The sequence below is a fragment of the Protopterus annectens genome, chromosome 7.part0 (assembly GCF_019279795.1).
Source record: "Protopterus annectens isolate FY-2018-M chromosome 7.part0, PAN1.0, whole genome shotgun sequence".
In the NCBI taxonomy this organism is placed as follows: Eukaryota; Metazoa; Chordata; order Ceratodontiformes; family Protopteridae; genus Protopterus; species Protopterus annectens.
The window spans coordinates 217690690-217716814 of NC_056739.1; the positions used below are offsets into that span (position 1 = coordinate 217690690).

Below are 26125 nucleotides of genomic sequence, written 5' to 3' on the forward strand. Positions count from 1 at the left end.
TTTTTTTACTCCTTTCATGGAAAGACTGTTCCTGTAAACATTAGGCCTCATTCCACGAGAGCCACAGCCACCACTACAGCCTTCCTAAGAGGGGTGGCTACCAAGGACATTTTAGAAAGCTGCTACATGGAGCTCCGTGCATACATTTGCCAAGCATTACAATTTACCTTTATACTCCAGATCCAGAGCAGGTTTTGCTACAGCAGTCCTGCAGGGTATCTTAACTACACCATCATTTTCTTAGTACCTCCACCCCCAGATTGGCTATGGTATTCTACCCATATGTTACGACTGCAGATGCATCCTTGAAGGACATAGTACAGTTTTGTACCTACCATAAATGTAGATGTCCGATAGGTATGCATCTGCAGTCAGGTTTACCTCCTCCTTCCCCTCTGTGGTATTCCTGGGGTGCTTACCCCTCCATTAGCTAGCTGGGGGAATATGTTATGGTGTGTGTGTGTGTGTGTGTGTGTGTGTGTGTGTATATATATATATATATATATATATATATATATATGTGTGTGTGTATATATGTATATGTATATGTATATGTATATATATATATATATATATATATATATATATATATATATATATATATAATATATATATAGAGAGAGATATAGATATATATATAGATATATATTTTTTTACAATATGTTTAGAATTTTTTGGCATTTTATCCAAATTTAGCCTTCATAGAGGGCACCTGGCATCTGGGGCAAGACAAACTGAGGAAAATGGCGTCGGCTGATGCTTTTATGCCCCAGGCGCTCTGACGTCGGGGAAAGTGCAACATCAGCCGAGGCCAGACCCAGACTTTGGAATCCGATCAAGGGCTGCCTGAGGCAGGACAACCCATATGTTATGACTGCAGATGCATACCTATCGGACATCTACATTTATGGTAGGTACAAAACTGTACTTTTCCTTTGTTACTTTTTACGGTTTTTGTTAATGTATACATATGTGTGTATGTATATGTATATGTATATGTATATATATATATATATATATATATATATATATATATATATATATATATAAATGTATATATGTATTTTTCTTATTTACGCGCGCACACAGTGTGGTGGATTGACTCAGTGAATCAATCACAACCAATGAATATATGTTTTCCACAAATGTTAAGGTCATACTGTAGAACGGACATAATATTAGCAGTGAAGAAATTTATTTGTTCAGTAGATTAGACTTGTTTCCATTAAGTGTTCAGATCAGGCTCCATTGCTATAAAAATGCTGCTCCTGGATAGGTTCTCATATGATGGTCGCCAGATATTTTTTCCCCAAGGAGTAATACTAGTTGAATTTTGAAACTTTAATGTCATGGTGGCCTCATTTGAAGCTGGAAGATTTCGGGTTTAATCCCACAAAATGGGGCACTATTAAAACCGATCTAGCAAAGTTTCTTGGTACTTGCCTTTGTTCAAGTTCTTCCTGCACCTGTGTTTGAGATTTCCTCTCTGAGTTGAAGTTATGGTTTTGGAAAACCTTATTCTTGGTGGCTGTTAACTCTGCCCAGTGTTTGTCAGAACTGCAATCCCAGTCTTTGCTACGTCTGTCTTTCGATTTTCTTTAAGACGAAATGTCCACACAGATCCTGGTTCAAAGGTATCATCGGAGAATAATTTAAGTCAGACCATTTACTTGCCAGTGTTCTTTGCAGATCTATCCAATAAAGGAGAGTATTTACTGCCATATCTGAAGTAGTTAACTTCATTTGCCCATCAACCTATGGGTTATCGGATCCATATCGGATCAGAGTTGGCAGCTTCCAACAGCTAAGATCTGAGCTCCAAGCTCCTCCCCCTTACCCATAATCCCCTGCTATCCCTTCCTGACCTCAGATCTAGTTTGCTGCGGTTCTCTCAGCAGCTTGATTGAGCTTCCAGGTGTGGTGGTTGTCGAATTTGTGAGAGAAAAAATCTCCTTTTTCTTACTTTTAAACAGATTTTTGTGTGTGCGTGATTTAGCATAGTTCTCCAGTAGCATTAACGTTTTCTCTACCTGGTGTTTAGTTATCTTTTTAGTGTTATTCCCTCCCCCTCGTTTGCGCGTTAGGGTGTGTGGTTTTGGGGCCTAGCGGGTGTGTTTGTAGGTATGGCGGAGGCACCCAAAACATTCTTTTCAAAGTGTACCCATAAGCTGTCCCCAGCGTATGGCCACACTCTGTGCGTTTTATGCCTTGGGGTTGAACTATTTGCACAGCGTTCAACCCCAAGGCCCTCAGGGACCGGAGGTCGAAGCTGATTCTGGCGGGACTTCTGCCCCCAGACCCGGCTTTGTCCTCTGGTCCCTCCGTGGCACCTGCCATGGCTGCGGCAGCGCCACCTGCTATTCGCCTTCCCGTGGCCGGGACTCAACCTCCCACCTTGGGCCAGGAGGAGAGGGAAGCTAGAAAGGAGAAACGCCAGGAAAAGCACCACAAACGGCGAGCCGAAGCTTCTGCATCGGCCCCGCCAGCCAAACTGGATGTTCTTCGTCTCACATTGCTGCAGTCATAACCTGTGGGTAGTCCGCTGTCCTCTGTCGGCCCGAATACCAAAGTGTTAGGCTGGCGTCAGTCATAGTCGCTCTGATCTGACGTCAGTACACAGTGGTACTAAAGCGCATGACCGACGCCATATCCTCAGTCTTTCTTGCCGCATGGTCCGAAGCAGAAGCAGCATTTGCAAGTGCCGTTCGGCATCCTGAAATTTTCGTATTCTGAGTTTCAGACCGAAGATCAAGTTGGGCTAAGTACCCGCTAGAATATTTTTGTCTTTTCTTGCCTCAGTTAAATCCGGATGTCAGAAAAAGTTAATAATTGTATTTCTTGTGGGAAACAGATACCTCATAGGGACTACCACTCTCTCTGTATTCCTTGCTTGGGGCCTGAGCACGACGTAGTCGGGTGTCGCTTTTGCGCTAGATTTAATAAGCGCACCATTAAACGCAGGTTAGATTGTGTTAGACTTGTTTTTGGTAAGCGGTGCAACTACAACATGCCGTCGGATACTCCGACGCCCGCTACCACTAAGAAGCGTAAAGAGAAATCGTTAAAGCCTAAGCAGGATGAGTCGTCCGTTGCGGACGCCGGTTCTTTGGAAACTACGGTGGAATCTGTGGATCCAGCCGAGGTTTCAGCTGAGTCTCAGGGGGAGCCTTTAATATTGCAGGAATTGGCCTCTCAGGAGTCAGGTCAGGCCGAGGGGGCCTCTCAAGTTTCTGTAGTCCCTTCTTTACATAAGGTTGTTAGGCCTTCTACTTCTGTCACTAAAGCACCTTCTAAAGCTAGGCCTGGTCTTTCTGGCACAGGCGTCAGCCCTAGTTCTGCAGGCTCTGTTCCTAAAAAACATATGCTGAAAATGGCAGAGGATTTGATTACTTTAATCAGAGGTTCTATGCTCCCTCCAGATAAGAGGCTTAGGGTAGAGACAGAGGTGGAGGGTTTGGAGCATTCCTCAGATTACTCTCAGCTGAGGACATTCAGGATTTTCCTCCCTATTCTGATTCGGATGCAGAGGACTCCTGTCCTTCTGCTTCTCCTCCAGAGGATTTTTCTTTTTCTGAAACCCTGCATTCAATGAGGGAGCATTTTAAGTGGGAAGGTCAGGATTTCTCCGATTCTCGTAAGAGGCTTAGGGAATTTTTGTTTTTACCACAGCATAGGCCCTTGGCCATTCCCCCTGTTTTGGATGTTGTTCAGGATGTTTTTTCTGAGGCTTCCCTTAATCCTGATTCTTTACCTCTGGCCCCTGTCAAGCCAGACAGGTATTACAGAGTTCCAGAGGCTCATAAATATTTATATAAGAGTCCTAGAGCTGACCCAGAAACTATTAGCCAGGGACCTAAGGGTGTCACGGCTTCTGTAGTAAGGAATCCAGTTCCTCTGGATAAAGATTCTAGAGCTTTGGATAGGTGGGGTAAAAAAGTGTATACCTCCTCCACACTAGCTATGAGGGCTTTGAATTGCCAGTTTCATATGCTGAAGTACCAGAATTTTCTGTTAAGTCAGTTGAAATCTAAGGTAGATGCTTTAGCGTGTAAGGAATTGCAGGATTTAGTTCATGCCTCTGATCAGGTAGGTAAGCATTCCTTGCAGTGTGGCTTTGATGCTCTTCAGGCTTCTTCCAGGGTGGCTGCCACTGGTTCAGTTATTCGTAGGCACGCCTGGCTTAAGGAACAGAATTTGTCAGAGCATGTTAAAGCTCGAATTTTGGATGCTCCCCTCCAATCTGAAGTTCTTTTTGGTTCTCCTGTGGAGTCAGTTTTGAAGAAGATGGAAGACAAAGCTAAGTCCATGCAAACAGTTAAGGAATTTTTACAAGTGCAGCCCCCTAAGTTTAGCAGAAATTGGCCTGCAAAAGGATGGGCATATCCTTCCTCCGATTACCAGTCCAAGGGCAGATCTAGACGTGGTAGGGGCAGAGCTCATGCTCAGGGTTCTTTCAGACCTAGGACGTGGAGTTCTCCTGCACAATCTTCTGGTGAGGGCAGGGGTCAGCCTTTTCGTAAACAGACCCAATGACCTGTATCTCCAGCTGCCAGATTCCTCCTGTCTGGCAGCTCCTCTAGGAGGAAAGTTGGCACTGTTCAAGCAAAATTGGCTTTTGGTCACCCAGGACAAATGGGTGTTGGACATTATAGATCGGGGCTACAAGTTTTATTTTCACACCTTGCCTCCTTTCAAAGGCATGCTGGACGTACCTCCTCAGCAAAGGCTGGAGGCTCACAAACAGATTTCTTTACTTTAAAATGGGGGCTATTCAGGTGGTACCTCCGTCAGAAGTAGGCCTAGGATTTTATTCTCGCCTGTTCCTTGTGCCAAAGAAGGGAACACTTGGAGGCCAATTCTGGATTTGTCTATTCTCAACACATACCTAGACATCCCAAAATTCAAGATGTTAACTTTACAGCAACTTCTGCCTCTGCTAGGCAAAGATCACTGGATGGTAACTCTGGATCTCAAAGAGGCTTATCTGCACATTCCTATCAGGCCCAGTTGCAGGAGGTTCCTGTGTTTTCGGGCTGGTACTTTTCATTATCAGTTCTCTGCATTGCCCTTTGGCTTATCTACTGCGCCCAGGGTGTTCACAAAGGTCCTGGCTCCTGTGATAGCCTTCTTAAGACTAAGAGGAATACAAATTTATCCTTATCTGGAGATTGCCTGATTCTTGCTCAAGACAAAGTCACGTTACTTCAGCATCTACAGTATGTAATGGCAGTGTTAAGGTGCCTAGGGTATTCTGTGAACGAAACAAAGTCCAGTCTAGTACCCTCTCAGGACATGTGCTTTCTGGGTGTGAGACTGAATACAGCCTCTCAGATGGCTTTTCTGACCCCGGACAAAGAAAGAAATCTTCCCCTATACTTTCAGCAATTATCCCTTCTGTCCAGGCTGACTGCAAGGACAGTCCTTCAAGCCTTGGGGTTCATGGCATCTTGTATTCTGGTACTTCCCAATGCCAAACTACATATGAGGAAGCTACAATGGTGTATCAAAAGCGTATAGACTCAACACTGCCACGATTTGGACACTGTCATTCAGATAATACCTTGCATCCAAAGGGAGTTTTTGTGGTGGGCTCAGGAATGTCACCTAAACAAGGGACTCTCTGTGACCCGACCAGATCGAGTCAGATCCTAACGACAGATGCCTCGGACATGGCTTGGGGAGCACATTTCAATGGGAGATGGGTTCAAGACACGTGGCCTCCCAGACTACAGCATTTGCATATCAACATGAAGGAGATGTTAGCAGTCCAATTTGCTCTGATGGCTTTCAAGGATCTACTTCAACCAGGACAGATGTTGATTCAAACAGACAACACAACAGTCATGTGGTACATCAACAAGCAGGGGGGAACCCATTCGTACCCTCTTTGCAGACAAGCTATGATTTTGTGGGAGACTGCTCTGAGTTTGCACCTCACTCTTCAAGCAAGGTTTCTGCCAGGAGCACAGAACTCCTTAGCAGATATTTTGAGCAGGCAACTGGTGGACCCCCACGAGTGGAAATTGGATCCTCATGTATTTCAACAGTTGACAGTGGCTTGGGGAACTCCAGACATAGATCTGTTCGCGTCCCCACAAAATTTCCAACTGCCAAAATATTGCACAAAGATGTTTCACCCAGAAGCTTGGAAAGTGGATGCTCTATCTTTCAGTTGGAACAACCTTCACGTCTATGCCTTTCCTCCTCTGCCTCTCCTTCCCAAGGTGCTCTTGAAGGCCAGACAGGACAAGCCTTGCATGATCCTTATAGCTCCAGATTGGCCATGTCAGCACTGGTACCCCTTGCTGAGGAGTTTAGTTCGGGAGCCTCCTTGGCCTTTGCCAACAATTCCAAACCTTTTGTCTCAAGAAAGCAATCTATTTCTCAATGTCAGGATACAGTCCCTGCATCTGACAGCCTGGCATATTCTGTTTTAGACCCTGGGGGGTCGCAGCTTCCTCAACAAGTTTTAAATGTCATTTTGGAAGCCAGGCGGCCTAGTACAAGGAAAGTTTATGCTGATAAATGGAGGAGATTTTTTCTTTGGAGCACAGCAAAGAGCTTTGATGTTTCACGCCCTAATTTGAGTGTTGCACTACAGTACCTTACAGACTTACTAGACAAGGGTTTGTCTTTCTCCTCCGTGAAAGTTCATGCTGCAGCCATTTCTGCTCACTATGACTGTGATCCACCATTATTTTCTCACCCTTTGTTTAAGCAATTTCTTAGAGGGACAAAGAACACAAGACCCCCACGTAGAGCTCCTACTCCTTCCTGGGATCTCAATTTTGTGTTGGAAAAACTGACTTTACCTCCTTTTGAACCTGCAGCTACATCTGAGTTGAAGTTTTTGTCTTGGAAGACTGCTTTTTTGTTGGCCATTACGTCTGCTAGGAGGGTATCTGAATTACAGGCTCTAATGGCAGTGGAATCCTTCCTAATATTTCATAAGGATAGGGTATCTTTGCGTACTAACCCTTCTTTTATGCCTAAAGTTGTTTCTGATGTGGCCTTGAACCAATCTATTCATTTGCCTACTTTTTATGCTGATCCCCAAAATAAAGGGGAAAAAATTTTGCACACTTTGGATATTCACAGGCAGTTACGTTATTATTTGAGCAGAACTAAAGGGTTCAGGCAGTCTCAACAGTTATTCATTTCTTTTGCCTCGGGTTCACAAGGAAAACCTGTTTCAAAGCAAACTATTTCTAAGTGGATTAGCCATTGTATTGCTTTTTGTTATTCTCATCATGGAAAGGAGGTTCCGGCTGGAATTAGATCTCATTCCACTAGGGCTACTGCCACTTCTACTGCTTTTTTGAGGGGAGTAGCTACTAAGGATATTTTGGAGGCAGCTACTTGGAGTTCAGTGCACACTTTTACTAAACATTACCATCTCCCTCTTTATTCCAAGAGTAGGGCTGGGTTTGCCACTGCAGTTTTACAGGGCATGTTAGCAGCTCCTAGTGCCTTTTGATTTTGCCAACCTCCCTTACCTTTGCTTTGGGATTCTACCCACAGGTTATGACTGCAGCAATGTGAGACGAAGAACATAGTACAGTTTTGTACCTACCATAAATGTAGATGTTTGAGGATCCACATTGCTGCAGTCCAATTTACCCTCCCTCCTTCCCCTCTGTAGTTTAGGGTTGCTGTGTTGCTTTTGGGGTAATTATTTTGTCTGTAATTGGTGGTTGGGTATTTTCTATTTTTGGCTATGGCCTCTTTTTTTTGGGCCTTCTGACATCTGGGGCAAGAAAGACTGAGGATATGGCGTCGGTCATGCGCTTTAGTACCACTGCGTACTGACGTCAGATCAGAGCGACTATGACCGACGCCAGCCTAACACTTTGGTATTCGGGCCGACCGAGGACAGCGGACTACCTACAGGTTATGACTGCAGCAATGTGGATCCTCTAACATCTACATTTATGGTAGGTACAAAACTGTACTTTTCTCCTCCCAGGGCCTCCGAGTCTTCTCCTTCCCGGCTCCGTTAACCCCGCTTTTCACCGGTCGAGGAGGAGACCCAGTCGCCTTCGAGGTCATCGAGGCGGCACTCCTGGCCCGCCTCTGTGGTCTCATCAAGGTCTACCCGGAGTTTGTCCAATGCAGACTTGGACAGTTTGCGTAGGTTCCTCCAGGCCCAGCTGCAGATGGGAGTGCTCCTGCCCCCCCCCTCCGGGGGGGGAGCTCGACCCCCTTTTTCGCCCCGATTGCTCCTTCTCTGACTCACTACCGGGGTTCGGAGCCTTCGCAGCCGGGTAGCGTCTGAGCCGGGGGACTGTCGGCGCCGATAGTATCGGGTACTTCGGCGTTGATGGCACCTTAGTCTGCCGGGTCCCTTTCCTTCAGATCTGAGCTCTCGGAGCAGAGAGCTGAGCTTGGGATCCAGAGGTGTCAGTATGGCTTCGGCTCCATCTCGGTCGGAGCATACTGGCCCTTCGGATCCGACCGTGTCGGCGCCAGCTCTGATCCGCACGTCGGATCTGCTCTCGGATCCTAGGGAGAGCAGCTCTCCTTAGGCGTTCAATGTCGTGGAGAGGGTTTTGTCGAGGGATTCCATGCCCTCAGCTTCAGCTACGGCTCCACCCTGCACTCCCTCTCAGACTGGTCCGCTTTCCATCACCCGGCCCCAGGGACAGCCTGCACAGACGTCCCAGATAGTTCCCTTGCTGGAACAAGATGTGGTTGGTGAGGCCTCTTCGGACAGCCCCCCCGAGTAGGTCCCTCACAAATGCAAGTGCAAGAGGAGGCACTTGGACTCCCCTGAGTCCTTGACAGAGGACATAGACTTGGAGGAAGGGGAAGGTTCCCCAAGGTCACCCCCCAAAGACATCTCCTTCGGAGACATCATGGAGATGCTTCGGATCATAGGGGGTTATGTGCCCCAAAACCTTCCTCTGACGAGTCTGTGTTTCTGGAGGCATTTGAAGCAGGCCCGTCTGTCTCTTGGGTGTCCCCTCCCACCGATCCCCTGGTAGACCGGATTACTACCAGGGCATGGAAGGAACCGGACACTGTGGAGCCCATTCCAAAGAGGCCGGACAAAATTCTCAGCCCCCCTTCGGACAAGTCATGTTGGAGCAAGGGAGCCCCGGTAGATGCCATGTTGGTGGTGGCCGCCACCAAAAGGGAACTGGCCCAGGAGAGTTCCTCGGTCCATCCTCCAGACAAGGAGTCCTGGACGATGGACCGTCTGGGGAACGGGTGTTCACTTCAGTCACCTTTTCTGTGAGGTCGCTGAATTATATGGCACATGTGATACGGCTCTGGCGGGATCTTATCAAAGAATACGCTGGGTCGCCCCCAGAGTCCAAGTCGGCGGAGGACAAGAAAGTGTACTCTACCCGAATGGCCACTCTCAAATCTATCTCCAATACATTTATGCAGTTGCTGTCCCATGCCACGGAAGGAGCCGCTAGAGCTAGCGGAGCGGGCGTCGTCCTACAGCGCCAGGGGTGGCTCCATCATTGTTATTTCGCAGAACCCTTTAAGGCGTCGTTCGCAAATGCCCCGTTTGGTTCTGCCCTTTTTGGCAAGACCGTACGCGACACACTGGTCCAGAGCGAGAAAGACGGGAAGACGTTTGCCGTCTGAGTCCGCTTCTCTGCTCCCCAGAGGTCCTTCTCCAGGAACCAAAAGGGGCAGAAGAAGATGTGGTTCCGGAAGTCTCAACAGTCCTGTTTCGCTCCGGATCCCTCGTCCTTCAGAAGCAGAGGACAGGATGGACGCCACCCTAGAGACAGAGGGGGCCCGAAGAACTTTGGGTCCAGAGAACCTTTCTCTGATCGGCCCACGCAGCAACCCTGAAGGGTTACCCGACTGCTCCACTCTGGAGGCAGTCGGGGGGCATTTTTCAAGGCACCTGGCAGCTTGGGAGTCCATTACAACAGATCACTGGATGCTTCAGATCATATCCAGAGGCGGCAAGATCCCCTTTCTCAATCCCCCTCTCAGTTCCGGAAGCCTCCCCGATGTCCCACCCAATCAAAGGGAGGTGGCAGCCGAGGAAATACTCAAGCTTCTAGAAAAAAGAGCAATCCAGCACGTCCCCCCAGACCAGTCCGGATCAGGCTCTTACTCCAGGTTCTTCTTGGTGCCAAAAAAGACTGGGGACCCAAGACCAATCCTCGACCTGTCCTTCCTAAACTTGTCAGTAGCCAAAGAAAAGTTCCGGATGGTCACCCTTCAATCCATTCTTCCCCTTCTGCAGGAGAATGACTGGATGTGCTCCATAGACCTCAAGGATGCCTACTACCACATTTTGATGGACAGACGATCCAGGAGGTTTCTCCGCTTCCGGCTGGGAGCCAGCCATTACCAATTCAGGGTCCTACCCTTTGGTCTCACCACAGCCCCCAGGGTGTTCACCAAAGCGTTAATTGTTGTAGCGGCCCACCTGAGACTCCAGGGAATTCAGATCTTTCCATACCTGGATGACTGGCTCCTGTCCGCCCCCACCAGACATCTACTATGTACTGCCAGGGATTACTTTCTCCATCTAGTGCCCTGGCTGGGGATCACAATCAACATCGGGAAATCTTCCCTTCTTCCAACTCAAATTATAAATTCCATCAGAGCCAGATTGAACACAAACCAGCTTCCAGCCTTCTTGACTCTGGACCGGCTACGAACTCTGAAACTCCATGTACTGGCCCTTCTACAATCCCCAGCTCCTCCTGCGGAATTGGTCCTAAGGGCTCTAGGCTCGATGGCGGCAACCATCACCCTACTATCCATGGCGCGCTTAAACTTGAGAGTTCTTCAATGGACTTTGCAAGTCAAGTGGGCCTTCCTGCGACATCCCCTGAGCTTCCCCGTTCCTCTCAGCAGGCTGTGCAGGAAAGCTGTCTTATGGTGGCTCCAGTCCCCGTACCTCCAGAAGGGGCGCCCCTTCTCTGTGTCCTCTCCTCTAGCCATGGTGACCACGGACGCCTCCTGCCTCTGGTGGGGTGGGGGGGGGGGCACTGCTTGGGCAGGACCGTCCAAGACACGTGGAACCATTCGGAGACTTCATTGTAAATCAATGTCCTAGAGATGAGCGGTGCTTTTGGCATTGCAAGCACTTCAGAGCCTTCTTCCCTTGGGGACAGTTGCGATCCAGACAGACAACATGTCGGTCTTCTGTTATATCAACAAACAAGGGGGAACCAGGTCCTATCACTTTGTCGGGAGGCCATGAGAGTGTGGGAATGGGCGATGTCCACCAACCGCTTTCTCATAGCAACGCACATTCCGGGATGGTCCAACATCTTGGCAGACAGTCGAACCATCCTCTCACCGTACGAGTGGTCTGTGAACCCCAGAGTAGCGAAGCAAATCTTCTCCAAATGGGGTCAAGCTCATTGCGATCTTTTCGCCTCTCCTTCGAACACAAAGTGCAGCGACTACTTCGCTCTAATTCCACCACCCGGGGAATCCCCCAGAGACGCTCTGGTGCATGTTTGGCCACCTGGTCTACTTTATGCTTATCCCCCTCTGCCCCTGATGCTAAAGTTTTTACAGAAAGCCAGACAGTTGGGGAGCAGAATAATCCTCATTGCCCCATTCTGGCCTCGTCAAGCTTGGTTCCCATATGTATGGTCTCATCTAGTGAATCCCCCATGGATTCTAGATCCCATCCCGGATCTGATCTCTCACCCATCAGGCCTGTCAACCCCGAATCTGGACAACCTCAAGCTCACAGCTTGGTTGATCCAGTTCCCGTGATGGCTGGGACTCACGGTATTTCGTCCCCTGTTAAGGCTATTCTAGTAGCCGCTCACAAGCCATCTACTAGAAGAATTTATAATAGCAAATGGAAGCATTTTTCTATTTGGGCGGAGCATCAGAACTTGGATCCCTTTACAGCTCCATTGTCAGCAGTACTAGATTTTCTGTCAGGATTATTCGACCAAGGTGCTAGCTCTTCTACGGTCAAAGTCCAGTTGGCTGCAATCTCTCATTATCATGTTGGCAGTGATCTCGGCCCTTTGACTTCGTCCAAATTATGTAAGACCTTCCTAAAAGGCACTTTCCTACTAAGACCTCCGGTTAAAGATGCAGTCCCTCCTTGGGATTTAACTCTTGTACTTCAGTCTCTAACAGCTCCTCCCTTTGAGCCTGCAACTTTGGTGGATCTGAAATACTTATCTTGGAAGACAGTTTTTCTTGTTGCCATAACTTCGGCCAGAAGGGTCTCTGAGCTTCAAGCCCTTTGCGCCAAGCCACCATATTTGATTTTTCACAAAGATAGTCTAACTCAGGATCAACCCCTCTTTTCTGCCCAAAATTGCTTTGGAGTCTAATATCAACCAATCTATTAATTTACCAGTCTTCTTTCCAAATATTCAGAACTAAGGTGAGTACAAGTTGCACTCTCTAGACGTACATAGGCAACTAAGATTCTATTTGCACAGGACAGCTGATCACAGGAAATCAGACTAGCGTTTTGTATCCTTTGCTGAATCCTCTTTGGGAAAACCTGTATCAAAATTCACATTGTCCAGATGGATTTCCCAATGTATTCTTTTGGCATATGAGAGTTCTGGCCGGCCTGCAACTCGAGGAGTCCATGCCCATTCTACTCTATCGATTTCTACCTCTGCTGCTTTTCGATCTAGGGTGTCGTTGGATGACATTTGTTCAGCAGCCACTTGGGCTTCACCTCATACATTTATAAACCATTACAAGTTGGATATTGTTTCCAGAGGGAGAGCATCCTTTGCCTCTGCAGTGCTCCGGAACCTCCTTCCATGAGGACCTCCCAAGAATCGGGTAGCTGGGGACTCTGTGCCATAGGTTGATGGACAAATGAAGTTAACTACTTCAGATTAAGAAGTTATGCACTCACCATAACGTTCCATCTGAGTAGGTAAATTTCATTTGTCAGCAACCGTCCCTCCCTCCGTCCCCCTAACCTATATGGATGTTCAAAGGACTCCTGCTTTCCTGGCGGATTGTCTCTAGGTTAGAGTGTGGAGGTGGTTCTTGGTATCGTATGGTTTATGGATAAGCAAACTCGATCTGAGGTCATGAAGGGATAGGGGATTATGGGTAAGGGGGAGGAGTTTGGAGCTCGGATCTTAGCTGTTGGAAGCTGCCGGCTCAGATCCGATATGGATCAGATAACCCATAGGTTGCTGACAAATTAAGTTTACCTACTCAGATGGAATGTTATGATGAGTACATAACTTATTATTTCTTCATATCCAAAGGTAATTGAGAGGTTTTTATTTAGATAGAACTAAATCTTTCAGGAAGTCCAGTCAATTATTTTTCTTTTTCTAATCCCTCATTGTGTGCATTATTGTCTAAGGTTACCTTGTCCAATTAGCTGTCTGATTCATTTGGTAGGAATGACCTTGCCTCATAAACTGAAGTCACTCTACTTGAGCTATGGCTACTGCAGTTTTTTTCTCGAGAGCAGCTTTGCATGATGTCTGTGCTGCTGCTACTTGGGTGGGTCCTCACACATTTTGTCTCGCTACAAATTTAGACATTTGGTTGATGTTTAGGGCCTCCTTTGGTTCCACCATATTGCACAGTGTCCTTTAAGACCTCTCTATGGTTTTATATAGCTAATGCCTCTTCCCACAAGTGGAAATCAGATGGAAATGACAACATCAGATATGATGGCTATAATTACCATAACAGTGGATCAATTTTGTCTCTCTCTGGTTCAATCTTCATTCCTCATGCCCCCTGCCTTGTAAGCGAGTGTCTCGATTATGAGACTACCAACCAGGGAGGATTGTTCTCTTTTGTTGAGGTCCTTAGTGGTTTCTTTTGTGATTTAAGTGGTGGAAGCTTTTGTAGTGAGTGGCAAACCCCATCTGAGGTAATCCTAATGGAGTGAGGGATTATGGGTAGAGGAGGTACATCTTGGGGCTGACATCTTTAGGATATGGCCAGTCTCCTGAAAAAAATTAGTTCATAGAGCCAATCTTCCACCAGAAAAAATAGATTGATATATAGATCTGTTCCTGGGTTTTTTCACTCTGTCCAGGTTTTCAGCAAGTGAATTTCTCAGGATTTGGGAATTTGTGGCATCTATTTTTCTTAATATTTCTCTAGCCAGACTCTAAACAAGAAGGATGCAGTGATGCCTACAATTCTTATGGTCTCAATATCAACATCGTGTGACTTTTTCAATCTCAGTTTTGGGTTTTGTAAAGAAGGGAACTGCTATGGTGGATATATATATGTGTGTGTGTGTGTGTGTGTTTGTGTATGTATGTGTAAAAAAAAAAAATATATATATATATATATATATATAATGTGTGTGTGTGTGTGTGTGTATATATATATATATATATATATATGTATATATATATGTGTGTGTATATATATATATATATTTATGTATATGTGTGTATATATATATATATATATATATATATATATATATATATATATATATATATATATGTGTGTGTGTATATATATATATATATATATATATATATATATATATATATATATATATATATACACTATGATGGATACGCCAGTTTTATCTTAGTTGGAGTCTACCATTCTCCCTTCTGTCCCAATCCAGTCTGTAACGACCTGTACCTCAAGCTTTGCTTCGGGGGGTTGTGTCTTTGGGTGGTTAAAGTGCAGGGTGTTTGTATCAGTAGACAGGCAGATATACAAGTGACAGAGATGTTGGTAGTAGCAAATGCTCTCAACTTTGTAAAACAAAAATTTGTGGTCTCATGGATCAGTGCAAGTGATCAGAGACGGACACCACTGTGCTGTGGTACAGAAACATAAAGGAAGGGTTTCGGGTTATAACCTCTGTGCAAATTAGACATGGTAGCCTGTAATACAACAGTTCAACACTGTCTCATTCTACAGATATCGCACTTTCCTGCAGAGCAAAATCTGACAGACAAGCTGAGCAGGATCAGGACACACCTTCACAAATTTCAAGTTTATTAGGGGTCTTCCAGGATTTGATTCAGCTGTTGTGAACAGCGCAGATAAATCTGTCCATCTCCATTCACAATAAACAACTGTCACATTTATGCACCAGGATTCCTTGCTGGCCTGTGGAAAGGATACATTTGTGGATGGGAATGTTCCAGTATACCTTACCACTGATATCCCTGGTCATTCTGAAGATGCAGAGCTCTGCAAAGATCATTGTGCTGATTCTGTTCTGGCCCAGACAAGCGATTCTCTCTTTTGGAAATGGCCAGGGGCAATTACCACATGCTTACTCACAAAATGGATCTACTCTCACAAGAACAGGGGTGTATGGTGCACCTCAACCAGTCAACTTCAGCTGACTACCTGAAAGATAAGGTTTTAATTCCCGTTAGGCAGCTGTTTAATGAGAATGTGCAGCAGGTATTAAGAGGCAGGAAAGTCTGCTACAAGAAGTCTTGTATTAACAAATGGAAAAGGTTTTCTAATTGATGCCACAGTAACAACCATGACAGTTTTAAGGCTAGCATTTCTGTTTTTACAACATTTGTGTGAGAAAATATTATCTGGCCTTTCTTACTTCTCTGTTGAGGTTCATTTGTCACCCATCTCTGCATGTCATAGACTTGTAGATGTGTCTAGGTTAATGACCACAAGGACCTTTTTAACCCTTGCCATGCACCTCAAATCTGTCAAGTTCTGGTACTCTTGATAAGTGTAAGCAGGGGCTTGGGAGATGAAACATTTACAAGCAGCTGTTTGTGAGATGAGTTTGCAGACTGTCTGTATCCTTTTAGAGACATAGTTGCCAAGCCATGAATGAATGTCATGTTCCCGTTTCCAAGTTGTTCTTGAATTGGGTTTGGGGTAACTGTGCTTCACATGGCTAGGGAGCCTTTTCCAGAGAAGGGGCAGTCTCTGGGATACATACTTGTATCCATCGGGTCCTATTTATATCACAGGCAAAGTTTGTCTGTAGAATGGCTAATTCTGGAGCTGTTAGTTTTGTGGATATGTAGGAGGTCCATCAGGGTGGGGTCTGACGATGCCTTGTATGCCAGGCATAGATCTCCCAACAACAACCTGTAGGAGACAGAATACAGGAATAGGGCCTTCAGACGGTCTGTATTTGACATATTACACTCTATTCCTTTAGTGAGGAACCTCTGTGGAAGTTCCAGTTGTTGGAAGTGCCTAGTTAGGTAAATATGAAAGGGGACATTTTACTCAGTGATAGGTCTGAATGCTGAATGCAATGGAACAAGAACCATGGACCTAGATGCCATATGTTTGTTTACAAGTTGCACAACACAGAACAACTTCCTCACTAGTGTAGACGTGATGGTCGAAGGCTAGAACAATTGTGTCTCCAAGTCCCTGACTATTCTGTCAGCTCCTATGGGCATGTGAATTTCATTTACAAAGGATAGATGACTTCCCATTGGATACATCTGTGGATTTCTTGACGCACAGTTTTAGTCCATGGCTCTGACGCAAGTTATTTTTTCCTAGAGAGCATTTGTGCCAGGGGTTTTTAAGATTGCTGCTAATTTGTAATCATCTGCAAATTTAGTTAGCCAGAGGCCATTGACATTGGCCTTGACTAAAGAGAAGTAAATGACAAAAAGGAACTGTCCCAGAACCAATCCCTGAAGAACTGGGCTTGTGACTGGCCTCTTTGTAGATGTGGACTCCCCGATGACTTCTTGGGTCCTGTCTGCAAGTCAGCTGGCTGTCCAGCAGGGGATCTAAGGATTTATACCTAATCTCTTGAGTTAGCCAACAATGCCAAAGTAGGATATTGTGCCAGATGCCTTTGCCAGGTCAAGGCAGATAGTGTGAACCGTTTGTCCTCATCCATTGCTTTGGTGACCTTCTCAAAGAAGTCCACCAGGTTGAGTAATCATGACTTGCACCTGACAAAACCAAATTGAGTTGGTTCCAGTGTCTGGAGGTTTCCTATGTCGTTATTGATAATTTCCACGATAATTCTTTCCATGGCTTTGCCTGTGAGGCTTGTAAGACTTATGGTTTAGTTTCCAGGATCTGTGGATGACCCAACCTTTGTGCAGAGGGATGACTGTCCTCCATTCATGATGCATGGAGCCTCTCTGGAGGCTACAATTTAATAGCAGTTCCAGAGGGCCTGATAGGTCATGTTTCATGCTGTTTAGAAGGCATCCTGGAATATTGTCTGAGCCCATTGATGCTGTGTCTAACGCCAAGAACACTGAATGGGAGGACCTGTTCCCTAGTGATAGTAGGGAGAGCTATATTTGATGGCATTTCTTGAGGGGAGGTTGAGAAGAATAGAGGGGTAAAGTTAGAGCTGAATTTGAGTATGTGTGCTATGTCTTCTGGCTCCATTAACAATGAGCTCTGCACACAATTGTGTATTTTCTTTGAGGTCATAGCTGAAGAATGACTTGTGGTTTTCCTTAGCCTGAGAGGCCAAATTAACCTCAAATTTGACTTTGGTAGACTTTTAGTCCTCTGAGTTCTTTGTTTAGTTTGAGTGATTTTTATCTTGCTGGGTGCTGCGCCTCCTAATTTTTTTCATGACTTCCTTCTGTTATACAGCCTGTTGATTCCACCAGGGTGGCTTGCTTTTTGAGTTAGTTCTGAACTTCTTCCTGGTGACCACAGCTGCCTCTCTGCTGTTAACATGCTTGTATAAGGGTTTTGTGAACATTTCTGCATAGGCAGCAGTGTTCTCATGGTTTCTGGGGCTTGAACTTTTGCCAGGCTATCAGTTATTAGTATGAGAAGTAATTCCTGAACATCCAATGTTAGCGGAGGTTCCAGATTTTATTTTTACTTGAAAGGAGACCATTTTGTGATCTGGCCTTACTAGAGAAGACAATACACTAGGGAATGTGCAGCACTGTCCCATATTTAGTGAGAACTAGATCCAGTTTGTTTGCACCCCAGTTGGCTTATTGACAATCTGGTCCAGGGAATTTGAGTTTACAAAATCCAGGGATCTCTGTGCCTGCATGTTTGGTGTTGTATATGATTCACAGTTAATAGTGGGATAATTCTGTCTGCTGACAGATCCCCCTTCTTTTTTGTTGCACTCCCATGTCAAGTTGTTTTTGAAAGGGGTTTTGCGTATCTGTCCACCTAGAAAGCAGGTGGCTTCTCCTAGGGATCTTAATTATTTTTGGAAAACTGAACACTTGCTCCATTCAATCCAGCTTATTGGGATGATTTGTGGTTCTTAACATGGAAAACAGTGTTGCTGATTGACCTCCTTCTTCAAGAAGTCAGAGCAGAGTTGCATGCTGTTATGGTGGGTCTGTTTTCTCATTTTCCACAAAGATAGGGTTTCTTTGAGAACTAATCCTTCATTTATGTCTTAAGTGATATCTGAGCTGGTCGCTCTGGTGGTATTAAGTGATAAAGCCCCGACTACGGCCAAGTTGAATCTGGTTCAGTTAGTGGCTTGGGCAGCTGACAGTGTGGTAGGGAAGGGATGGGTATGCCCATCCTGGGTAGGAGGGTGCTTGTTGATGCACCCTCTAAGGGGAAGTGTGGTCCAAATAGGGGAGTTGCACTCTGATGCAACTGAGTATTGGGGGAAGGGAAAGTAAATTGGGTATGGCATAAACACCCACCCCAAAACTGAAGTACAACTGAGCCGAGCCCCCAGGATGTCCTTTGGGTCCACAACCAGCCCCAGCAATGCCAGAGTATGTCCAGGAAAGGTTTATGAGACTAGCTGGGTAGACTCCAAGTGACATTTGACACTGGGGGGCCTGGCCAGTAATGAAGTCAGAGGGGACCAAAAATAAAATATCAAAGTTTACTTTGATCCAAGTTATTCAACTACCTGTCTTTCAAGATCATAAAAATGAGGGAGAAAGAACTCTCCATAATCTGAATGTCCACTGACAACTCTGGTACTCTCGTGACATAACTAAATATTTTAAATTTTTTTTCATAGTTTACTACTATGCTAGCGGCCATGGAAGGGCCATTTTAAGCCTACTCAGTTTTCTTTTTTTGTGGAGAAATAACTCCTCCCATTTGGTTGTAGATTGGCTTTACCAATCCCATGATAATTGTATATTACCCCTAATGAGAATCATATGTTTAATTTGAGGAGACCCTTGCATGAGATAAAGCATTTACGAGTTGCTTCTGTCCTGGGGTAAATTTTGTTTCCCATCCATAGGTAATAGATCCAAGTTGCGTTTGAATATGGACAGGGATGAATCAACAATGGTAATAGAAAGTAAACCACAAAATGAAAGTAATGCAGTCATCATTGAAAAAAATGCACAGATTTCACACAGTAAACAGCAAAAGAAATGTAATTGCATGTTAGCAAGAACACCCAATGTCCTTGATTTATCTAAATGCTTTTTAATACTGTATGTCGGAAATCATACAGAATCATTGTCAACATTGCTGTCATCTGAACTTCCTGCTGAACGCAAATAAGGGGTTGTCCCCGTAACCCATAAGGATTTAGAACTCCATAACATCAGAAGTTAAATCAGCAATTACTGTGACAAGTAATTTTAGACACACTAAAATTCTATTAAGCACTCATAAGTTGGGTTGTGCATGATAATCCTAGTGTAAATTTGTCAGCCCATCCAATCAAGACTAACCTTAAAGGCAGACAAAGTAGTACTTCGACCTATACTGGTAATTTTTGCTGTAATCAAGGGAATATGTTGTCAGGAGCCTATCCTTCCAGTGAGTCTTGTCTGTCTGTTGCTTTAATTTTAGGTTCTTAGTATGGGGTATCTATAGAGCCACTGGTTTTCACGAAAAAATAGGTCATCAACTAGGATTGGGATTTTCATGGCTTGAAAAGCCTCTGGTAAAGTGTCTTGCTTTTCCAGTTGAGTGATATGTTTGGACTTGTACTTACCAAAGAGTGCATTTTATTCCATGATGGGTCTGAGTGAAGACTGCAGTGATAGGATGGCTTTGGAATCTTGACGATATTACCTTGGAAATGAACTTTTTGGATAGGATGTACTATTCTCTTGGAAATTAACTGGGCTACATAGCAGGATTTCCCGATTGATAGACTTGTGATGTTTGAGAGCTGTCAACATAAATACCCAGATGTCTTATGACCATATATGTTTGAAGAGTAGTACCATGTTAAACAAATTGATAATGGGAACAGATTATTTGCTGCATACTACAATGCTGCACTTTTTTGAAATTAGCTTGAAACCTTTTTCAGTACACCAAATATGTGCATAGTCCTCCCCATTTTGCACCTATTATCAGTTGAACAAATAATCATGCTTAACTTGGCTTGGTTGTCTACAATATAAATGCCAGACAGGAGGGGGTCAAGCACTGGTCTTTGTAGTACCCTACTAGTTGCATTTTTATGTTCAGAGAGGCTACCAGTAACTTTCACTACTTTTGATCTATTGGGATCGCCAGTTTACAAGCCATTGGACAATGCAGGGTTTGCATTGTTGAATTTTTCACTAGTACTAGCATGGTTTGGTATTTTAGGCATTTAAACTTCATTTAGCTTTCTTTAATACCTCTATTTGCCAACTCTTGGTCACCAAGAAAGAGCAGTGAGGTGTGTGATGGACTGTCTTCATGGACTGGATTTGTCTTTAATGCCTGTGGCAAGGGCTTTGGCTAGTTGATAGCTGAAAAGATCTGGCCATAAGGCTGTCAGCTGTGTTGGTTACTGTCAGTTGTGTACAGATTTCCTGCAGCAGTGATCCTCTTTTTTTTAACACCTGTTGTAATGAGCACCCTCACGCAACTTTACTTCATTAGCAAGTTTAGTAGTGATGATGTACATTGAACTATATCGCTCTAATTCTTTGTTAGCAAGAATAGTATTTCATGCAAGTTAAGATATTTTTGGCATTTTAGTTATGCACAGTAGATAAAGTGGTATGTTTTAAGTGTAGATAGGAATGGTTAGGTTATGTTTGATTTTATCGGGAGTTGTTTACATGCAGCTTGTTATAGGGCGACATTGTCAATCATATAATTTTTTTTTTTTTTAAACTTTTGTGACTGGATAAACTTGATAAGCACAATGGTTTCATTTTATGGATGACCAAAGAGCAGTTTGTTGCGACTTGCACAGAGTTCTGCAGTAGATGCATAAAGAAAGAGAGACTTACTGAAGACCACTTGATTTAATTGGATAACATAAGGTACCCATACTCTGATGCACTAAGTTGACGGCCAATAAATAACATTCAGTCATCTGATATCCAGATTATTGGATACTAACTGTGAAAGAGCAGCAGATATGGGATGAAGGGAGTTTTTCATATGCTGATGGCTTGTTTACTACGGTGTTTGGACTACTTTACTAAACCTTTATTACAGAATTGAGTAGAAGTTTACGATTTTTCCTGGGAGGATGACTGTCCCAAAATGTAGCTGTTTGTAGGTAAAAAACGATACTAAGGGGAAAGAACTTCCTAACCTGAACAAGAAATCAGTTTTAACAGTTTTTTTTTTTGACACCATTTAGCTGGCTTGACCTGGAGAAATAACATCCTGATATTAGACACCTTAGCTCATATGCTCTCATTCTGCTGAGACATAGGCAGACAGTAATGCCCAAACTAACATGCATGCATTGAATAGAGCCTCTTTCTCTTAATAGAGAATCCTACATGCCCCAGACCATGGAATTGCCCAAAAGCCCTAATTCTCTGAGACACGTCATTACAAAGTGATAGGGTCATTTTTGTTTGTTTTTACTAGACACTAACACAACCCCTTTTAAGTAGTAGCCCTGGCACATGTGTGCAGACTTTGGCAGTGCCAGGTATCCATCTCTGGTCAATGGGTGCTGCATGTCATGCTCCTGTCCACTGATGGGATCTAGGAGTGGAGTTTGTCCCCCCAACTATGAATGGGCACACATGCATCGGCCTCTCAGTCCTGTTGTCCACTTTGGCATCTCCATCACCCAGACTGCTACTTTAGCTAGGCTTTATCCTTGTAGGACAAAAACTGTGCAGAGTCATTTGACTATATAGCACAGTGGTAGAGTGAGTGCAGCGTAAAAGAGTTTAGTAGTCTAGACTTGCATTTGAGTTTCACTACCTTGTCTTTATGTATTTTGTGATTCTGAATAGCCTGCTTAGTGAATACAAAGTACCTGGCTTGCTGCTGAAAATAAGCAAATATGACTAGTGGGTTTTTAACCTAGTTAATGGTGAACAGCTAAGTTTTATTGCTTGTCATTGTTAAAAGTAGAAAACAAATGCAAGAAAATTGTCCCTTCATGACTTAAAGGACAACGAGATTCTATTATTAAATGTTCAAGTTCTCTGTCCTTTTTCTCCCTGATATGAATAAACAGCACAGCATTTAAAATATTTTAAATTGACTGTTTATCTCCACTAGAACAGTACCTTATTTGTACTGTTGGTTTCACTTTCAAAAAACTTTTATCTTGCCCTGAAAAAGTCACCAATTCATTGGTGTCAAGGCCACCGAATACAGGTAGTTTTCTTCTGGCCAATTCTCTCCCCAAACTGACATCATGACTGTCCTAAAACCTACCCATGCTGTGGATGTGATGTCACTGCTCCCTGGTCCTTCCCCTACCCAACAGAAAGTAAAGGCTAGAACAGGGAAAAACAGTACATGAGTTAAGTCTCTTGCTGTGAGCTGTCAATCACAGCAGGTAGTAGCTCAAATTACCCTTAGCAGTTTGACAGCTAGGGAAGTTAGGTGTGAAGGGGAACGGCTTCACAAAAAAATACACTGCAGTTTAGCCATTCTAAAAAGCAGCAGTAAAAAGCACTTTGAAAGCCTGTTCTGTGGCATTTGCACTGTGTTTTAAGTAGTCATTGAACAGCATGAAATGTTACGACTGAAAGACAACAGTGAATGCATGTAAAATCAATGCAGGTGACAGGAGCTTTAGGAAGAAAAGAGGCCTGCATGTAACCTTTTACAGACTAACACTGCATTGTTGGGATACCTAGAAGCAGACTAAACACTCGGAATGACTTCAAGATGCCAGACCCCATGTGGTCAGACCACATTTAAAAACCTGTAAATAGTCTCGGAGTGGTGTTAAAATGTAGGAAACACCAAACCATGATGAAATAAACATGTTTTTTTGAGTCTGGGTGCAGTTCTCCTTTAAGAAAGGTAATAATTGCATGACCTTGTATTCCTCTAACTTTATATGTACCATTTATATTTTATAGCAGAGTAGTTTGAAGAAGTGCTTTCTTTAAAATTGAATGTGTATGTGTGTAATGTATTTAATTTTACATTTTTTTTTTCCAGAGAACAAATTAAGAGAGTAAAAGACTCAGATGATGTCCCCATGGTGTTAGTTGGAAACAAATGTGATTTACCAACAAGGACAGTTGACACAAAACAAGCTCAAGAATTAGCAAAAGGTTATGGGATACCTTTTATTGAAACATCTGCTAAAACAAGACAGGTAAAAAAAAAGAAATTTGATCTTAACTGCTGAAATTGTAGTTTCATTTGGAGATCCTTTTAATGTTCACATTTAAATAGACAGATGTTATGTGATCCTATCTCGCCTACATTCTGTACTGATGGGCTCGGAGCCGATCCCTCTGCTCCGACTCGGCACGCTTATGCTATAGAGCGAGGCCTCTTATTGGCTGAGCTATCTTTATCCCAGGATGCACCACCACTAATCCCCCAGATCTCGTTTGCCGCTTACAAGCATAGATGTGGTCTCAACTTGGCTGGGCTAAGTACTAATTTTTTTAGGCTTTTCCTGTCAGAAATTTGCTGATTTTCAACCCAAAAGCTGTTTTAACAGCTATTCTTGTGTTTTGAGTGTGTATTTGATATTTCTGTTGAGAAATTGTGTGTTTTCGCAAAGGGAAGGTTTCCCGTTTTAGTTAGAGGGGCCTTCCCCTGTTGCTTTACTTTCTTCGTTTTTCGTTTGTGGGTCGAGTACCCGTTTAAGTTAGAGGGTCTTGACTCTCTCTCTCTCTCTCTCTTCTGTATAATTTTTTGTTGTACTGTACTTGTGCAGATTTAAAAAAAAAAAAAAAAAAGAGATGATATATATTCATACTGTGACAAACTTTTCTTTTTGCTGCAGACAACTGTGTTTGGGCTATTTTGGCCATGTCAAAAGAACACAAACCCTCCGGGTTTAAAAAATGCACGAGGTGTGGTTTTAAGATGTCCATAACGGACGACCACTCCTCGTGCGTCTATTGCTTAGGCGCCAAGCACCTACAAGAATCGTGTAGCGTGTGTCACGCCTTTTCATCTAGAGTCCTCCAGGAGAGGAAAAACAAATTAATCCTGAAGGGGTTAATTAAGCCATCCTTCGAGGAGGCTTTATCTTCCTCTCCTTCTCCTTCAAAAGAAAGTGACGGCCCCGACCAGCCAGCCGGAACAGACTGCTAAAAATTCTAAGCAGACTTCTCCATCGGCTTCACGGACTTGGGCCGAGGCGGGCAGTCTGCCTCGATGCCTCCAGCCTCGACCCCTCTGGTTTCGGAGCCGAGGACTGGGGCATCGAGAGGCGGGTCACCTTCATCGGCTCCACTGATATTGGAGCCGATAAGGGTTACTGGCTCAGACTCTTCCCCCTCGGAGCCGAAGTCCTGATCTGCACCGAAGAAAATTGCCTTGAGATCTCCCTCGGAGCCGATAGTGGTGGAGTCCATTCGGAGCCGGTCCCAGAGTCCTTCGGAGCCGATGGAGAAATCGGTTCGGGCCCGATCGGTATCCTCTAGATCTTCCAAGATGTCTGATTTGGACATCGACAGGGTGCTCCTTAGACTCTTCCAGTCTCCGGTGTTCCAAAAGCTAGTTTCGGCTCCAGCCCATTCGGCTTCGGAGCCGATGGTCCTCCCTATGGTTCCTCCTCCAACAGCTTCGGCACCGTTGGAGCTGGTGCTGGTGGAACCGGTGGAGGTTTTAGGGTCGGGCCCGACCCTTGCTCCAACTCCAGCTCTTGGGTCGGAGTTCAGTACACGGACTTCTTCCTTTGGCCCTGGGGGGGAGGCTTCGGGACTGATGCTTTTGGTCCCAAGTCTCCCTCTTGGTGCGTCGGCGGCGGGAGTGCCGTCCACTGTCGTGGCCACGGAGGTGGGACCCCCCCCCCCAGGATTCTGGTGGTCCCGCCTTCAGGGCTATGAGGAGTGCGTTAGCCAAATCTTCCTTGGCTACCTCCATGGTTTCCCCAGCTCCTTCCCTGCATACGGAGACTGGGTCTTTGGCAGTCCCCCTGTCCTTAGCAGAGCCCCGGAGCCTCAGGTTACCCCCACTGGGGTTTCTCCCCCTCCTGGAGGTCCTTCTGAAGCCTCTTTGGAAGAACCCCCCAGGAAGAGATCGTGCAAGAGGAAGCACGTTGACTCCCCTGACAGGTCTCTTACATCAGACACTGATCTCGATGATGCAGAGGGGTCCCCTAAGTCGTCCTCGGATGATGTCTCCTTTGCAGACATCCTGGAAGCCCTAAAACAACGAGGCGGCTGGCAGTCCAAACCTCCCTCTGCTGATGAGTCGGTGTTCCTGAAGGCCTTCGGGGCTCAGCCCTCCGCCTCCTGGGTGTCTCCACCCTTCGAGCTCTTGGATTTGATCTGTCGAAGGGCATGGGAACACCCAGACTCTGTGGAACCGGTGCCTGCTCGTCCGAATAAGTTCCTCTCGGCACCCCCTGAAAAAGAGTTTCTGACTAAAGGTGTGGCTGTAGATGCTTTGGTGGTGGCATCTGCTACCCAGCAAGATGTAGCAGAGGCTTCGACGTCCGTCCATCCTCCTAATGAGTCTAGGAGCATGGATCAGTACGGGAAGCGCACCCTGAGTTCAGCGGCCTTTACTTTGAGGTCCTTGAACTACCTTACGCACTTTACCAGATTTCAGAGGGATCTGATTAAGGAACTATCTGATACCCTCTTGGGTAACCTGCCTGAGGAGCTGGCCCAGACGGTTGGCTCTCAGCTGGCTACAATGTCGTCCATCTCAAACTCGTCCATGAGGCTCATTTCTTATGCGGCCGAAGGCGAGTAGAGCGGTGCACAGGCATTCCTCTACGGAGACAAGCCTGGCTCCGCCTGTGTCATTCATGGAGGCCTTTAAGTCTTCCTTTGCCGACGCCTTTGATGGGTCCTCCTGTTTGGACCCAAGGTAAGGACACACTGACCCGCTGTGAACAGGAGGGTAAGACTCTGACTGCCGTGGGGCACGATTTTCCACTCCCTTTCGGCCTTATCCCAAGGCTAAA

The 26125-nt window shown here is 45.1% G+C and overlaps 1 protein-coding gene across 1 annotated transcript in view; it reads left to right on the forward strand.

Moving 5' to 3' along the window:
* The window catches only part of NRAS (NRAS proto-oncogene, GTPase), a 448706-nt gene that overhangs the window by 357004 nt on the left and 65577 nt on the right, over positions 1-26125 (forward strand). The window contains exon 4 of the mRNA XM_044076717.1: positions 23185-23344. Coding sequence (XP_043932652.1) covers positions 23185-23344 — 160 coding nt within the window. The remainder of the gene's footprint in view (positions 1-23184; positions 23345-26125) is intronic.